The 17,063-nt window shown below is 39.5% G+C and overlaps 2 protein-coding genes across 3 annotated transcripts in view; both read left to right on the top strand.

The window, feature by feature from the left end:
- Positions 1 to 1,236: 1,236 nt before the first annotated feature.
- LOC131299860 (putative receptor-like protein kinase At3g47110) lies at positions 1,237 to 6,274 on the top strand. Its single transcript, XM_058325433.1, has 2 exons — positions 1,237 to 3,916; positions 4,027 to 6,274. Exons 1-2 carry the CDS (start codon positions 1,237 to 1,239, stop codon positions 4,422 to 4,424), a joined length of 3,078 nt encoding a protein of 1,025 aa, XP_058181416.1. The 3' UTR covers positions 4,425 to 6,274.
- A 4,401-nt stretch (positions 6,275 to 10,675) lies between these two features.
- The window catches only part of LOC131300121 (putative receptor-like protein kinase At3g47110), a 79,966-nt gene continuing 73,578 nt past the window's right edge, over positions 10,676 to 17,063 (top strand). Inside the window, exons 1-2 of one of the 2 annotated variants that reach the window (XM_058325814.1) lie at positions 10,688 to 13,768; positions 13,885 to 14,598. In XM_058325814.1, the coding sequence (XP_058181797.1) occupies positions 11,080 to 13,768; positions 13,885 to 14,330 (3,135 nt within the window). In that variant the 5' untranslated portion in view covers positions 10,688 to 11,079 and the 3' untranslated portion in view covers positions 14,331 to 14,598. Of the gene's footprint in view, positions 13,769 to 13,884; positions 14,599 to 17,063 lie in introns of those variants that run through there. The other variant, XM_058325815.1, reaches the window with a different exon arrangement.

Below are 17,063 nucleotides of genomic sequence, written 5' to 3'. Positions count from 1 at the left end.
ACAAGCGACTGTGGAGCAGATTGATTCGGTAGTTGCGTACATTTTTCACCAAGCTACTAAGCTAGTGTTTTTGTGATTCTCCTATGTTGACAAAATACAAAGGGCGAGAGAATAGAGTTTTCTGCCATGATACAACATACAGTAATACTATATATTCCTGTGACACCATAGAAAAGTCTACAAAAGAAAATGATTGCCGTAGAATTAAGTCTCGACCCTCTTGAATGGTTGGAGTAGCTCCAAATCCTTCTTTGAATTTTGTCATTTCTCCAAGTCAAGGCACAACCACCGAGATACAGTTTTGCACATAAAAAGAGACTAAAGGAAAGCATGCCCCACAAATAAACTACTCATTCAAATCATACCTCAAATGTCATGAGCAGTCATTCCAAACCCCCAAAAGAATAGTGAAAACAACAACTGCTTTAAGGTGAGTCGGTTAGCACCTGATCCAACAGAGGGATCTGGAGTCGAAGAATTCTTTCTGGGTCAATGTAGTAAAAATTGAACTAGGCAGTAGTTGTGAAATGGTAAATTGCAACTTGTATACCTATAGGATCTCCCAGGAATCTGTATTTCCAACTCAATTAAAAGATGAACATTATAATACCTCGTAAATTAACAAGAAAATGAAGGCTCCTGGAAATTGAAGGTAAAGTCTTTGGCTGTCATCTCAAGGAAATGCAGGTCAGGTCTATGTTGGCGGCTGGCCCTTCCCAGTCTGATCTTAATTGCATAGCTGGCTCATACTTCCTAAGTCTCAAAGCTCAAAACCTCGTATCAATTCTTATGAGATTAGTCCATATGGTGGAATCGATCTCCAAGGATTAGTAAAGGTGCGCAAGCTGGCCCTGACATGAAACCAATATGTGCTAATAACATGGGTTAACAATATCTTAATGTCAATGCAGTGCACGTCATCAGGGTATATGTTTGTCAAAAAAAAAAAAATAATGATTTGAATCTAGAGGTCAAGAAAAATAACTGTAAAAAAGCAATTTAAGTGGTTTTTCAAGAGCATAAACAAATTAGATAATACAGATCCTTGATATTTTAAAAAAATCCAATTTTATGATACTAATAACACTCAGAAACAGTAAGAATACAAGTAAAAAAGCAAAGTAGGGGAGGAGACTATAAATATACTTGCACTATAAATCAGTGTTGACATGCCTTGAAGGGAGCAACATTCTTGTTCTTCGTTCAAATCTCCCTATGTTTAGAATTCTCAAGTTGATGACGTTGATCTCGTCATCTCTGTTACTTCACAAGATGAAGCTACTCAGCTTGGTGTTATTTTTCACCACTGGCACAAAAGTAGCTTGCAGATTGAGCAACGAGACGGATCAATTAGCATTGCTTTCATTCAAGGAACTTATAGCCGAGGATCTGCTTGGCTCATTAAGTTCCTGGAATAATTCCTTTCATTTCTGCAAATGGAACGGAGTAACATGCAGTCGCAAGCATAAGAGAGTAGTGGTTTTGGACTTGAGGAGCAAAAGTCTGAGGGGAACCATGTCACCTTTCTTTGGAAATCTCTCTTTCCTCAGATCTCTTTACCTCCAGGACAACAACTTCCAAGGAAAAATCCCCCAGGAGCTCAGCCGCTTGTCCAGGTTGCAACATCTGAATTTCAGTACCAATTCTCTTCAAGGGGTAATTCCAACCAATTTGTCAAACTACCTCAGTAGCATTGATTTATCGTATAATGATCTAGTTGGAAAAATTCCAGCCTCGTTTAGTTCTCTCTCCAAGCTCACTTATCTTGACCTTTTCACCAACAATCTCATCGGAGGGATTCCACCATCTCTTGGTAACCTCTCTCTCCTCCGAACAGTTGATTTGGGAGTGAATAGTATCACAGGAACTATTCCACATTCAATCGGTCTGCTTCCCAACCTTCGGGTATTTAGCATTGGAATGAATAAATTGTCAGGTACTGTCCCTCTCGCACTTTATAATATCTCAACTCTTACGCACCTATTCATTTTAATAAACCAACTTACCGGCAGTTTACCCCAAGATATTGGCCTCACACTCCCTAACCTGCAAAGTATAGTCGTTGGGGAAAACCTATTGTCGGGAACCTTTCCAGTGTCTCTTTCTAATGCATCTAGAATGAAAATGCTTGATGTATCAGCTAGCAACCTCTTAGGGCCAGTTCCCTTTGACCGAGGGAGAATGATGAAGGATCTAACGAGGCTACGTCTGGGTGTAAACCATTTAGGCTCCGGGAATGCTAACGACTTGAGGTTCATCAATTCATTAACCAACTGCAGCAAGCTACAAAAATTTGATTTTGATGAAAATGGTTTTGGTGGCGTTTTACCCACTTCCATAGCCAATCTCTCGAGTCACCTTGATGAGTTTCTAGCTGGACGAAACCAGCTAGTTGGAAACATTCCCCCGGGAATTTCCACCTTAGTCAACTTAGCTAACTTTGGTTTGGAACAAAACTTTTTTTCAGGTGTCATCCCCTTTGAAATAGGGAAGCTTAGAAACCTCAAACTATTAGATTTTAGCAGAAATAAACTGTCTGGTCCCATCCCAAAAAGCATTGGAAATCTCACACGAATATTTGGGCTATATCTGCATGAGAACAACTTCAATGGAACCATACCTTCAAGTTTTGAAAACACCCTAGACTTGCAAATCTTGAATCTTTCATATAATCTCTTAGTAGGTCCGATACCCCAAACCATAAGCCTTCTCTCCACTTTATCCTCCATCAACTTGGCTCACAATTTTTTTACCGGTCTGCTGCCACTCGAAATTGGGAAATTGAACAATCTCCAGGAACTTGATGTTTCAAACAACAACTTGTCTGGACATATTCCTAGTACTCTGGGAAATTGCTTGAGATTGGAAAGCCTTCTTCTGGAGTTTAACATGTTCCAGGGTAGTATTCCTCCCTCTTTTAGCTCCTTGAAAGGAATTGAAACACTGGATCTTTCGCACAACAACTTGTCCGGCCAAATTCCAGAAGATCTAGCAGCGCTCATGTTTTTGAAGGACCTGAATTTGTCCTTTAACAACCTGGTTGGTGAGGTGCCCTCACATGGGATCTTCAGAAACTTGAGTATAATTTCACTTGTTGGAAACACAGGGCTTTGTGGAGGCATTGCAGAATTGCAGTTGCTTGCTTGCCTGAGTCAAGAGTTCACAAAGAAGGGAAATCGCTTTCGCATAGAAATTATTATCCCAACTGCTTGTTTGATCCTGTGTCTATCATTGGTAGCACTTTTGGTTGTGTTTCTTCGGAAACGAAAGCAGAGAGACAAATCTCTTATTCAATCATCCATTGGAGACAATTTCCTGAGGGTTTCATACGATCAGCTCAGTAAAGCTACAAATGGGTTCTCTTCAACAAACTTAATTGGAGCTGGAAGTTTTGGCACCGTGTACAAAGGACTTCTCCATGAAGGCGAAAAACCTATTGCGGTCAAGGTGCTCAATCTTGACCAGGGAGGAGCTTCCAGGAGCTTCATTGCCGAATGTGAAGCCCTGAAAAACACAAGGCATAGAAATCTTCTAAAAATTATAACCGCATGTTCAAGCATCAACCATGCACGTCAAGATTTTAAGGCAATAGTTTACGAGTACATGCCCAATGGAAGTTTGGAGAATTGGTTGCATCCAGGAGAAGATGCACCATGGCAAGCAATGAACTTGGACCTTCAACAAAGGTTGGACATAGCCATCGACATTATGTGTGCGTTAGACTACCTTCACCACAGTTGTGAAACGTCAATTGTTCATTGTGATCTGAAGCCCAACAACGTCCTCATGGACGAAGACATGACTGCTCACGTGGGGGATTTTGGGCTGGCTAGTTTCCTCACCATAGATAGCAGTTATAATGGTGATGAGACCAATTCACTTGCAATCAAGGGTTCCATAGGCTATGTGGCTCCAGGTTAAGTAATCAGCCAATATACTTGTTCATTTCCCTTGTCAAAATCATTTGTGGTAGTTCACTTTTCTTCTGAATGAGTTAACTTAATCCTTTCCTATTTAAATTTGCAGAATATGGCGTTGGAGGGAAGATATCTACACAAGGAGATGTTTACAGCTACGGGATCCTTTTATTGGAAATGCTGACAGGAAAGAGACCAACAGATGAAATGTTTATTGACGGACAAAGCCTTCATAAACTCTGTAAGTCAGCACTGCCTGAGCAAGTGATGGGGATCGCAGATTCGCTCATGCTATTTGAAGAACCTAAGGAAGCAAGAAACGATGTTGATCAAAATGAGAAAATTGGACAAGCCAAAGTAAGAGAGTGCTTAATTTCCCTTATGAGGATTGGGGTTGCATGCTCTGTAGAATCACCTGGCGAAAGAATGAATGTCAGGGATGCCGTCATAGGATTAACAACAATAAAGGAAGTATTTCTTGGAGTAGGTATCCATGACAAGAGGTAATCGAGGATGCAACTTTCCTGCAAAGGACCATCTCGGGCTCACTACTAAGACGTACACTACAGGAATTAAGGCTGTAGAGGCTGTTTGAAAGCTTTTAAGTGCATTCATATAGAGCCAAATCCCTTTATTTGCGGCCACTTTGTTTGGAAGTGCTCTCTTGTATATATTTTCAAGTTTTCATGTAAGTCATAATTTTACCTATTTAAACTTGTATAAGTGTAATGTCCTATGAATAATTTAAATGCTCCAGCTGCTTATCTGCGTGGATAGTCAAATGACGAGGAAGTGACTAGGAAGACAAAGGAAGGAATAGTTATACGAGAGTTGCAACATGGAACGTGAATTTGGGGCCCCACACCACACAAAATGGCTTTATTGGTTTGTTAAGAAATAACATTTAGGAAACACATTTACTAAAAATACAACATTTAGGAAACACTATCTCCTATAAAGTTTCAAAATTATCTTGAACAGGATACTCGTGCATTTATTTATCTGTCGCATTTGTGTGTATTCATGCTTGCATTCATATCCGGCCGCATTGAATATTGATTACTCCACCCATTACCGGTTTTGTATTGCTTTATTTTTGCATGGATTTTATAAGTTCATATCCTGCTCAAACTTGCAAAATTTTGAAGTTTTTCTTTTGTTTCTTAGCCTTAGCCAAGCAACGCTCCCGCAAGTATTTGCAATCCCAGTGATGAAACTGAGAAAGCAAATTCCACTGTCTGTTTAAAATAGACTACAATGCGGGTTGAGGGAGGTATTGAACAAAAGTTCCTCTCAAATAAAGGGAATCCTTTTGTTGAGGAAAGAGGCACAAACAGATAATACATTTACAGATGAGAGCAAAGAGAAGCTTATGCATACTAGAACGAGTCTGCCATTAAAAGAGGTTTGAGAACCAAAGAGAAGCTTATGAATCGGGGTCCTCTCTCTTCCCTCATCTGCTCTCTGTCAACAAGCAAATGGAAGCCTCTCACACTTGCTTTTTAATTGTTCTTACTCTAGAGAAATTTGGGAGCAAATCTGTATGAGATGTGGGTGACATTTCCAAAACTCAGCAACCTTGGGAAGCTGAACTGGCTTGGCTTGTTGGTAAGTTTAGTGGGAAGGCTTTCCAAAACTCCTTACGAAAAATTGCATGGGCTTCAATAATCTACTACATTTGACAAGAAACAAATAGCAAGTTCTTCTGAGGCATTCGTAGAGTGAACGGGCTGTTTGCCATGGATATAGTATGAGGGGAGCTATGATAAAAGGTTGGATGCATATAGGGGGACTATGTGACAGATATAGTGACGAGGTGGGAGGGGTGTTATTATATCCGACACTATTGGATATACAATTCGCGGGATATTATATTCACCGCCTAAATCCGGGTGGCAAACATTGGATATAAGTAGTTCGGATATGCCATCCGGGGTGATAGCATATCCGCCCTCTATATCCAGCTGGCAAACAGGGGCTCTTAGATTAACAAAATTAAACACACACCTCTAATCCTTGTAATATGCTTGCATTGATAAATCCCTATTTAGATACTTAACTACCTTAGCTAGTTTTAGGCTTTAAGTCCTCGATCTTCTTATTAGGAAGGACTGCCCTCCTTGTTCTTGTACTGTTTTCTCTTTCATGAATCGGTTTCGATGGCCAGAACATTCGGAATGACCTCAAAAACAGCCAGAAGTTTCTAATTCCTGAACCCTGAAAACACAAATTGAGCAATACATCAATAGCTCTCATGTTATGGCCATACAGCATCTGCATAAATACGTAACTATATATATGTGCATATGATTCAGCATTGCTTTCAGTTTAGAAAACAGGTACTCATGGATTGCAATTTTTACCTTATCTAGTCGGGGGTCATCAGACGGTCCTTCTTGGGCTCCATCCGTCCCCCCTTATTCAATTCAAAAGAACTCGCATTTCCGAAGGAGTGGTTGAATCGCTTCCATTTTTAGCAGTCTACTTGTCACTTCTGCCACAGCAAAACAGGTACACAAAGTTAACATTTCTGAAAGAATAACACACACACACACACTGAAAATTATACTTGCGGGTTTATATGTAAATGTATACAGATTTACTTAAAAATCGCAGTTCTGGAGAGGTAAACAGAGTGAGAGAGGGAAGAAACAGGGAGTCAGAGACAAACAAGCGAGAGAGAGAGAGAGAGGCGGATTGGAGTGAGGAGTATTTCAAAGTACGGATGCACTAATTCATAGAGCTGGGAGTTTTGCCGGCAAAAGTGCTGACTGGCGACGAAGGCACTGGCTTAACTATGAACACTGAAAAGGGCGCCGCTATTCGCAGCCCTCTATTTACTTCCGTAGCCCACTAAATTTCGGTAAATAATTGTTGAAAATCATAAATAACATTTCGGTAAATTGCTGTTGAAAACAAGATTATATTTCGGTAACTACATGTCGAAAATATGTTCAACCTTCGGTAAACAACTGCCGAACATTCATTTTCGGTAAACATCTGTTGAAAAAAATATTATATTTCGGTAATTGGACGCTGAAAATATATCTCAATTTCGGTAACTAAATGTCGAGTATAATTGGAAATTTTTAACGGGCTATGGGAGTAAATAGAGGGCTGCGAATAGCAGCGCCCACTGAAAATTCATCTCTATAATCGATTTTGAGAAAGAAAAAAATTACTCACTCCGTCCATTTTTAAGTGTCCTGCTTCGTAATTCCAATTTATTAAAAAGACATCATCATTGTACTTTTCACATCAACTTTTTCCTCCACTTTCCATACTTACCCATCATCATTACACTTTTACTCACTTACTTTTTAAAATGGAATCTACTTTTAGGGACAAAATAGACAATTCACCAACTTTTACCCACTAACTTTACAAAATAGACACTTATTAAGGGACAGCCCAAAATGGAATACCGGACTATAAATAAAGGACGGAGGGAGTAGAAATTTTAAGTTTCGAATTATTTTTTTATCCTATTTTCTTGTATAAATCTGTTTCGATTGTGTATGTATTTACCGAGTACCAATATTCACTCCAGCTAATTTAATTTTTTAAAAGGATGACAAACTCGACGAGCTCTGTGAAATGTGTGAAATGAACATGAACGATTTTGATTATTGTCGTAGACCCAAAATTGGCCCACAAAGGCCCAAAACTGGAAAAAAAAAAAATGGAGGGGAGCTGCACCCAATCCATACCCATTTTTTCTCAATGCCTTTTCACTTTGCCAATGTGCCATTTTGACTCAAATTTTTTAGGAAAAGCCTAAAAAATACTAGACTTTCGATTAAAAAAATAAAAAAACCAAATAGAGTTTTTCACCCAAAATTTCACTCAAATTTGGGTTTAAAAAGGGGCTGGAGATGCTATTAGGGCTTGCAAGGTTTTGTTTATTTTTCCAAATATGAGATTTTGTTCTTTGAGTTGTACGCTATGGTGATTTTGAAAAAACTACTTTTGTGGTCTTGGGGCACCGATCTTTATCCATCACACAATTTTGTGAGCCTTAATACTTTGCGTACGATTTTTATGAAAATGTGTGGTGAATAAGAGTGTTGGACCATAACGTGGCGGTGTCCAAAATTATTGAATAATTATTCATGATTTTATCACGAATAATCTATACTATATACTAAACAAATGTAGTTTCTAAAGATAAAATTCAAGAAAAAGGCGAGCTAATCGAGTATTCCAACATGATACAACATAATGAATTTGACGCCATAGAAAAGTCTATCCAAAGAAAATGATTGCCATAAAGCCCTTCTTTAAAAAACTAGTCGGGGACACCAGACCAGGAAAGAGTTGTGCACATAATAAAGGATTACATGTCCCACAAGTGAAACTTTTCAAAAGATAGGCCTGTTAGAGTTATTGGCGATCATAATAAAGGAAACATGTCCCACAAGTGACTAAGTTATTGGCGATTTTCGGATACCGACAACAAGTCTGTTGAGAATGGACCAACTATTAAATCTTGGATGGAAATTTCTTTTACCTATTTCTCTAGATAATCTATTATTAACAACTTCTTTTGCTGTAAAGAAATACTAGTATATTTTAGTTTATATTCACGATTTGTCTCAAACATCATATCAAACAACAGAAAGGAATAAATAGAATCTAATTTTTAAATATTTACAATAGGTTTCCTATGGCAACAAGTGCAATTTGATGCAGCCAAAAGTAATTCAAAGCGGCCAAGCGCAATTCGGTGTGGCCAAGAGTAATTCGATGCGGCCAAGTGCAATTCGGTGGGGCCAAGAGCAATTCGTAGCAGCCAAGAGCAATTCGATGCGGCCAAGTGCAATTCGATGCGGCCTAGAGCAATTCAATATGGCCAAGTGCAATTCGATGCGGCCAAGTGCATTGGGGCCATACCGAATTGCACTTGGCCGCATCGAATTGGATTTGGCCACATTGAATTACGCCGCAAGAGCAATTCGATGCGGCCAAGTGCAATTCGTAGCTGCCAAGTACAATTCGATCGGCCAAGTGTAATTCGGTACGGCTAAATGCAATTCGATGCGGCCAAGGGCATTGGGACAGTTACCTTCTTACTTGATTGACCAGAAGGCGCTTCGGCAGCAGATAAAATGGGTTACTCGCTATAACTCAAAACGAAGCCACCCGAAATGACTGCGATCAGACCGGAAACTTACTCGGGAACGGGAAAGGCAATAAGAGTTCAATCAGGGGGAATGGGCCTTCATTAAACAAAGTAACTAAAGCGACTGACATCGAATAAGAGTCCATCCACGGCATGAGAGGAGCGATCAAATTATATTATTATATGAGGGGTCTCCGGACCTAAAAAGTCTGTGGTTTTTGTTCTTTTCTCATTTGGGTTTGGGAGGTATCTTAGTTGATTAGGTCCGACACTCCGCCCCGTGGATGAAGAATTGGAGAATTGGATGTGCCTCTAGTTGTTGCTGTGCCAAAGTTTGAAATCCGATTAGATGAAGGTATTCTCATGCATTGAATTTACTACTGAAAGGATTTTTCATTTACCCTAGATTTTTAGTGTCATTCCTTGATTGTATCTTTGGCCTTAGTTGTGTAGGTATTAGTTTGCGGGAAAATGACGGTCAAAGACGTGTTTTGATAATTAATATCCGCTAAGGACATTTTCAGTATTAACAAATGTTCTTAGTTTGTCTTTGGGGGTATTAATTATCAAAACACGTCCTGAGCCGTCATTTTCCCTTAGTTTGCCAATGATTCTCGGCAAATTTTTTTGGAAAAATAACGGCCTAGGATGTGTTTTGATAATTAATACCCGCCAAGACATGCTAAGAACATTTGTTAATGTTGAAAATGTCTGTAGCGGGTATTAATTATCAAAACACGTCCTTAGCCGTCATTTTCCCAAATTTTTTTTTCAAGTGTTAAAATGGCTTGGTTTAGTCGCAATCCCTTAAAATTTTTCGAAGGCATGATAGGAGTGTTCTAGGTAAAGAGATGGGCTCACGGGGCGTTTCTTGTGTGTGCGAGTGTTGTATTGAGCCCACGAGGGGGCGTTGGCGTTGCGCTAGTGCCATGCTTGGTGCCTTTGTGGCTTGCATTTTCTTTTTCCTCTTCTTTTATTTTTTTCGAATCCTTGCATCGTGCCTGCTAGGTGTGCAAGCGCCACGGCAGCACCAGCATGGTGTGAAAATATCTTTACTTCTGGAGTCAAGAATTCTTTCTGCGTCAATGCAGTAATAGATGAACTAGTAGAATTTTGTGAAGGTAAATGGAAACTGGTCTTTGGCCATCAATGTGAAAGAGAAGTCATCCCCTGGAAAAATCCTGTGTGAGCTAGAGCTGCAAGACTAGCGACAGGAGCTGGCTCCTTCCGAAGCTTGACGGTCTGATCTTCACCATGTGACTGCATGGCTCCTCCTTCTTAGGTCTCAAGTTCAAAATGTCCCAAGTGATATCAACTCTTATGGAGCCAATCCATATGGGGTTTTGCTCTGGCTTTAATTGGGCCCTCTGCTAGTAGCCGAAGGGGCTTTTTCCTCCAGAGATTAGTCAAGGTGTTTGCAAGCTGCTCCGGACAACTTGAGTTATCAAAAATAAAAACATAAAATAGGTTGCGGTGTCCACATTACTCATGAAGCCATTGTTTGCTGATAACATGGGTTAACAATATCTTAATATCAGTGCAATTTACGTAATCATGATACATATTTGTTAGAAAAATAGCAGCATGTACTCTATGCATTTGACAGAGGTTCAAACCTCACTAACTATAACTAACTACACTGACTTTCGCCGACCAAAACAAAAACAAAAAATAATAATAATTCGTTGCCTCATGTTTTCTCGACCTTTGCCCCACTCCACTAGCCATTCTCTAGTAATTCATTAACTTAGTCTAACCAATTAAAGAGACGCTGGGGAGGATTAGTCTTCCAGATAGAGCATTCAATTGGCAAAGAAGAAAAATAAGTTGAGTTAAATCTAGAAGATCAAGAACAATAACTGTAAAAATGCAAGTATAAATTGCAGTATTGGCATGCCAAACACCTACTGATTCCATTAAATACACTGCACTAAACACCTACTTCAGTTCTGACTTTTTACACTATAAATTGCAGTATTGGCATGCCATCAAGGGAGCAACATTCTTCTTGTTCTTAAGTCAAATCTCCCATTACTTAGAATGCTTAAGCCGATGAGGTTGATTTTGTCATCTCTCTTAATTCACAAGATCAAGCTACTCAGCTTGGTGCTCTTTCTCACCACAGCTACGGAAGTAGCCTCCGCATTTAGCAACAAAACTGATCGACTAGCACTGCTTTCCTTCAAGGAACTTATAGCCGAGGATCCTCTTGGCTCGTTAAGTTCCTGGAACAATTCTCTCGAACTTTGCGAATGGGACGGAGTAACGTGCAGTCGCAAGCATCAGAGAGTAGTGGTTTTGGACTTGAGGGGAAAAAGTCTGAGGGGAATCCTGTCACCTTTCTTGGGAAACCTCTCTTTCCTCAGATCCCTTTACCTCCAGGAAAATAGATTCCAAGGAAAAATCCCCCTGGAGCTCGACCACTTGTTCAGGCTGCAACATCTGAATCTCAGTTTCAATTCTCTCCAAGGGGAAATTCCAACCAATTTGTCGAACTACCTTACTACCATTGATTTCAAGTCTAACAACCTAGTTGGAAAAATTCCAGCATCATTTGGTTCTCTCTCCAAGCTCACTTATCTTAACCTTAAAATCAACAACCTCATCGGAGGGATTCCACCATCTCTTGGTAACCTCTCTCTCCTCCAAATAGTAAATTTGGGATTTAATAATATAACAGGAACTATTCCACATTCCATCGGCCGGCTTCCCAACCTTAAACAAATCGTCATTGGACCAACTAAACTGTCAGGTACTGTCCCTCCCTCACTTTATAATAGCTCAACTCTCACGCATCTAGTCATTTCATATAACCAACTTACAGGTGTTTTACCCCAAAATATTGGCCTCACACTCCCAAACCTGCAAGTGATAAGCGTAGGGAGAAACCAATTCTGGGGACCCTTTCCAGTTTCTCTTTCTAATGCATCTAGACTGAGAATACTTGATCTAGCTCTAAGCAACCTTTCAGGGCCAGTTCCCTTTGACCTAGGGAGAATAATGAAGGATCTAGGGTGGCTAATTCTGGGTGGAAACTATTTAGGCTCCGGGGATGCTAGTGACTTGAGGTTCATCGATTCGTTAACTAACTGCAGCAAGCTACAAGCATTGGTTTTCTATGGTAATGGTTTTGGTGGTGTTTTACCCACTACCATAGCCAATCTCTCGAGCCAGCTCAATAAGTTATCAGGTGGCGTAAATCAGTTAGTTGGAACCATCCCTGCAGAAATTTCCAACCTTGTCAACTTAGCTGCACTTCTTTTGGACAATAACCATTTTAAAGGTGTCATTCCTTTTGAAATTGGGAAGCTTAGAAACCTCCAACAACTAGATTTGCTTAGAAATAAGCTATCTGGTCCCATCCCATCAAGCATTTGTAACCTCACTAAAATGTATCAACTGAGCCTAGAAGAGAACAACTTGAACAGTAGCCTGCCCTCATGTATTGAAAACATTCCAGGCTTGCAGATCTTGAATCTTTCTTACAACATCTTAGCTGGTCCCATACCCGAAACTATAGGCCTTTCCTCCTCTTTAACTTTCCTGAACTTGGCTCATAACTCTTTTATGGGTGCCCTGCCACTTGAAATTGGGAAATTGAACAATCTCCAGGAACTTGATGTTTCAGACAACAAGTTGTCCGGAGATATTCCTAGTACTCTTGGAAATTGCTTGAGATTGGAAAGCCTTTGTTTGGAGGGTAACATGTTTCAGGGTAGTATTCCTCACTCATTTAGCTCCTTGAGAGGAATTGAAATTTTGGATCTTTCGCGCAATAACTTGTCTGGCCAAATTGAGGAATATTTAGCAGCCCTCATTTTTTTGAAGAATCTGAACTTGTCCTTTAACAACTTGGCCGGTGAGGTGCCCTCCCATGGTGTCTTCGGAAACTTGAGTGCAATTTCACTTGTTGGAAACAATGGGCTTTGTGGGGGCAGTGCAGAAATGCAGTTGCCTGCTTGCCCGAAGTCCGTGAAGAAGGGGAATCGCCTTGGCTTCAAAGTTATTGTTGCAATTGCTTGCATGATCCCATGTCTTTCATTTGTGCTACTTTTGGTTGTTTTCCTTGGAAAAAGAAAACAAAAAACCAAATTTGTCACCCAACCATTCATTGGAGATGATTTCTTGAGGGTTTCATACGATCAGCTAAGTAAAGCTACAAATGGGTTCTCTTCAACAAACTTAATTGGTGCTGGAAGTTTTGGCACTGTGTTCAAAGGATTTCTCCATGAAGGTGAAAAGCCAGTTGCAGTCAAGGTGCTCAATCTAGACCAAGGAGGAGCTTCGAAGAGCTTCATCGCTGAATGTGAAGCCCTAAGGAAAACAAGGCATAGAAATCTTCTAAGGATCATAACCACGTGCTCAAGTGTCGATCATGCAGGTCAAGATTTTAAAGCAATAGTTTTCGAGTACATGCCCAATGGAAGTTTGGAGAATTGGTTGCATCCTGGAGAGGATGCACAATTGCAAGCAGTAAACTTGGAACTTAACCAAAGGCTGGACATAGCGATCGATATTATGTGTGCATTAGACTACCTTCATCACAGTTGTGAAAAACCAATTGTTCATTGTGATCTGAAGCCCAACAACGTCCTAATAGACGAAGACATGACTGCCCATGTGGGAGATTTTGGGCTGGCTAGGTTCCTCACCGTGGACAGCAATTATATTGGTGGAGAAGAGAGCAACTCACTTGCAATCAAGGGTTCCATAGGCTATGTTGCTCCAGGTAAGAGGATCAGTCAATCTACTAGTTCATTTCCTTTCTCGAAAATCATTTGCAACAGTCCATTTTTCTTCAAAATGAGTGAACTCTATAATTTCCTTCCCTGGTTAAATTTGTAGAATATGGAGTTGGAGGGAAGATATCTACACAAGGAGACGTTTACAGCTATGGGATTCTTTTATTGGAAATGCTAACAGGAAGGAGACCAACAGATGAAATGTTTACGGACGGACAAAGCCTTCATGAATTCTGTAAGTCAGCACTGCCTGAGCGAGTGATGGGGATTGTAGATTCGCGCATGCTATTTGAAGAACCTAATGAAGCAAAAAACGATGTTGATCAAAACGAGAAAATCAGACAAGCCAAACTAAGGGAATGCTTGATGTCCCTTATGAGGATTGGGGTTGCATGCTCTGCAGAATCACCTGGTGAAAGAATGAATGTCAAGGATGCCTTAGTAGGATTAATGACAATAAAGGAAGTATTTTTCGGAGTAGGTATTCATGGCAAGAGGCAATTGAGGACGCGAATTTCCTGTGAAGGAACATCTCGGGCTCGCTACTAAGGACATACACGGCAGGAATTGATGCTGCAGAGGCTGATTGAAATGTTTGAAGTTCAATTATTCACATAGAAAGGCGAAATCCTTTTATTTCAGCCTGCTTTCTTACTGGTGTAAATTCGACATACAATGAAAGTGGAAACGCTCTCTAGTATATAGTTTCGAGTTTTCATGTAATTCATAATTTTGCCTATTTAAGCTTGTGTACATATAATGTCCTGCGAATAATTGAATGCCTCCACTTATATAGTGATTTTAGATACTCATATGACGAAGAAATAGTTACTATATGATAGTTCTGAATATTCATGCTTGCATATATGTAAATTGGATTGTTTCTCAAATTGGATTGTTTCTCGCTTAGAAACAATTCCTAGTTCAGCCCTTGTGCGCCAATAGAAATTGAATTAGATGCAACAACCAACACCCGTTGTACCTTAGATTGTTCCTCACATTCTTGGCTTGGCTGCAGATGTGGTTCTGTTTCTGAGACTTCTGACGATGGGTGTGGCCGCGTGGATGAGTTCAGTAGCTCTGATTGCCCGAGTTGCGAACACACCTCTGCCGGCTGACTAATTGATCGGAACTCGGATCGGTGACGGTGAAGGTCGACTTGGATCGGCGACGATGTAACGGACAGCGAGTCTACGACCAGAAGGAGGAAAAAAGTCTTTTGACGCTATAATCAAGTGTTCCCGGCTCGCTTTTTCTCAATTTTTTTCGACATATATATTCCCCGATTAAATACTAAAGAGTTTACGATTAACTTGATATCTTACACAATCATTGTTATCAATAAGTTCTACAATGTGGATAAATCCGATCATAGATATGATTCCAAATTAAGCTCGAAAATTTCCAAAAACGGAGGAGAAGAGAAGCCTTCTTCTCTAGTTTCATAAGGATTGCAATCAAGTGTGTCCAGCTAACATTTTTTTTTTTTGAGAAATATATCTTCTCCGATTAATAAACATTTGGTACTCGATTGAATTCATACTTTACAAAAATATTTTAATCGACGATTTATACAATCAGGGCGAATCGGATCATGAAAGTAATTCCAAAATAAAGTTTGAAAATTGCCAAAAAAAGAGGGACAAGCCTTCTTCCCGACACTTCGCAAGTTGGAGTTGCGAAGTCTTTCCGCCACAGAGCTCGCGTTTCGTAACCCCGCGTTACTTGTTTCTCGGAATTGTGGAAGATAAATTACACTAATTACCCCGGGGTTCAGTATAACTACATAAAATTCCTGAGGAGCATTGAATAAATTCATTTTGACCCATTTTAACACTAGGGCCACAAAATTACCTTTTTTGCCCTTTAAGCATCTCCTAATATGAAAACTATTGTTGAAGGGGATTTTGGAGTTTAATTACGTAAAATTTAGGGTATTTGCAAAGAGATTTACGACAAGAAAGGACAAATAAAACAAACTGATAAATTACTTTAGTTTCTCCACTATCATGTCCTTATACAATTTTTCTTCAATTAAAAAAAAAAGTCTTCTTATATTTCTCTTTACTTTTTTGTTTTGTTCGAGCGATTTCTTCTCGAATACGTGATCAAGGCACGGCCCTAGTGTTCATTCTATATGAAATGTTGTCTCTAATTTCGACGAATGAGTAGCAAAGGGGGTTAGCAAAATTTATATTCCCCTAGAGAAAAAGACATTTGGATCATACTTTACCTTTTTATTTTTGTATTTGGCTATACAAATTGACGAAATCGTGTAAATTTTTCTTACTCGGTATTGAAATAAATTACTACTAATAAGCAATATATAGTTACAGTTGTGAAATGATGAGAAAAGAAATGAAACAAAAAACTTTTGACTTCCAAATCATTGATGAACTCCTTGGTCTTCAGCCCTTCACCTTTATCTTGATTTAAATCTTTACGGTTGCAATGAACTTCTTAAACAATTTTCTAATTGGTCTTGACGATAAGAAATCTTTTGACCAAAAGTTAAAAAGTATTTTTATTCAATAGAAATGAAAGAAGCTAAAACTTCTAGGGGTTTCTGGCATATGTCTTTTGATAAATTTGCATATATTATGAAGTGATCATCAGATTCACCGCTATATCCCATGCATATGTAAAGCAAGACGCGTGAGTCCCCCTTAAAATTTAGTAATAGTTTTGGTTGGACCCTTCACTTTGGCGTGTCCAATGCATATCGTGCCGTGTCGTATTGGTTCGTACGTGAGATTCCCAATCTTATTTGGCATCCTCCTTGAACATTAAGTCTTGTATGAAGAAAAATAAAGGTCTTCTCCAAGTAAATGTTGGACAATTGCATCGTAGTAGGCTAGTAGCATGGCATTTTCCAACCTGCATTTTCCAGGAAAATAAAGGTCAAGTCTTTGAACTATTACTGTGAAAGAGGACACCCGTAGGTTTACGCTCTGTGAGCGGGTTCAATTAGTGTCCATCCTGTGGGCTGATCCCTTCATCAAGGGGAAAAAAAAAGGTGCTTGCATTTCAATGCGAGCTAGAGTTGCAGCGCCAGAGTTCGGAGCTAGGTCTGATCTTAATCACATATCTTTAAGGATTCATGAAACCAATTATTTCTAAGAACATGGTTAATGATATCCTACTCCCCGCATCCACAAAAAAATGACAATTTCACTATTTTGAAACTGTTAGAAAACTATTTCTGATGTTTAAATTAATAATGCTTTTCATATGCAATACAAATCCTATTTGATAGAGTTAAGTTAGAACTATTAGACAGTT

This window comes from Rhododendron vialii, chromosome 9a, assembly GCF_030253575.1.
Source record: "Rhododendron vialii isolate Sample 1 chromosome 9a, ASM3025357v1".
NCBI lineage: Eukaryota > Viridiplantae > Streptophyta > Magnoliopsida > Ericales > Ericaceae > Rhododendron > Rhododendron vialii.
This window is presented reverse-complemented; position numbering and strand designations above follow the sequence as displayed.

Excerpts from the sequence above, each read along its gene's own strand:
- LOC131299860 (XM_058325433.1), top strand. The coding sequence starts at position 1,237 with ATGACGTTGATCTCGTCATCTCTGTTACTTCACAAGATGAAGCTACTC. Across the intron at positions 3,917-4,026 it reads CATAGGCTATGTGGCTCCAG|AATATGGCGTTGGAGGGAAG; the intron begins GTTAAGTAATCA and ends TTAAATTTGCAG.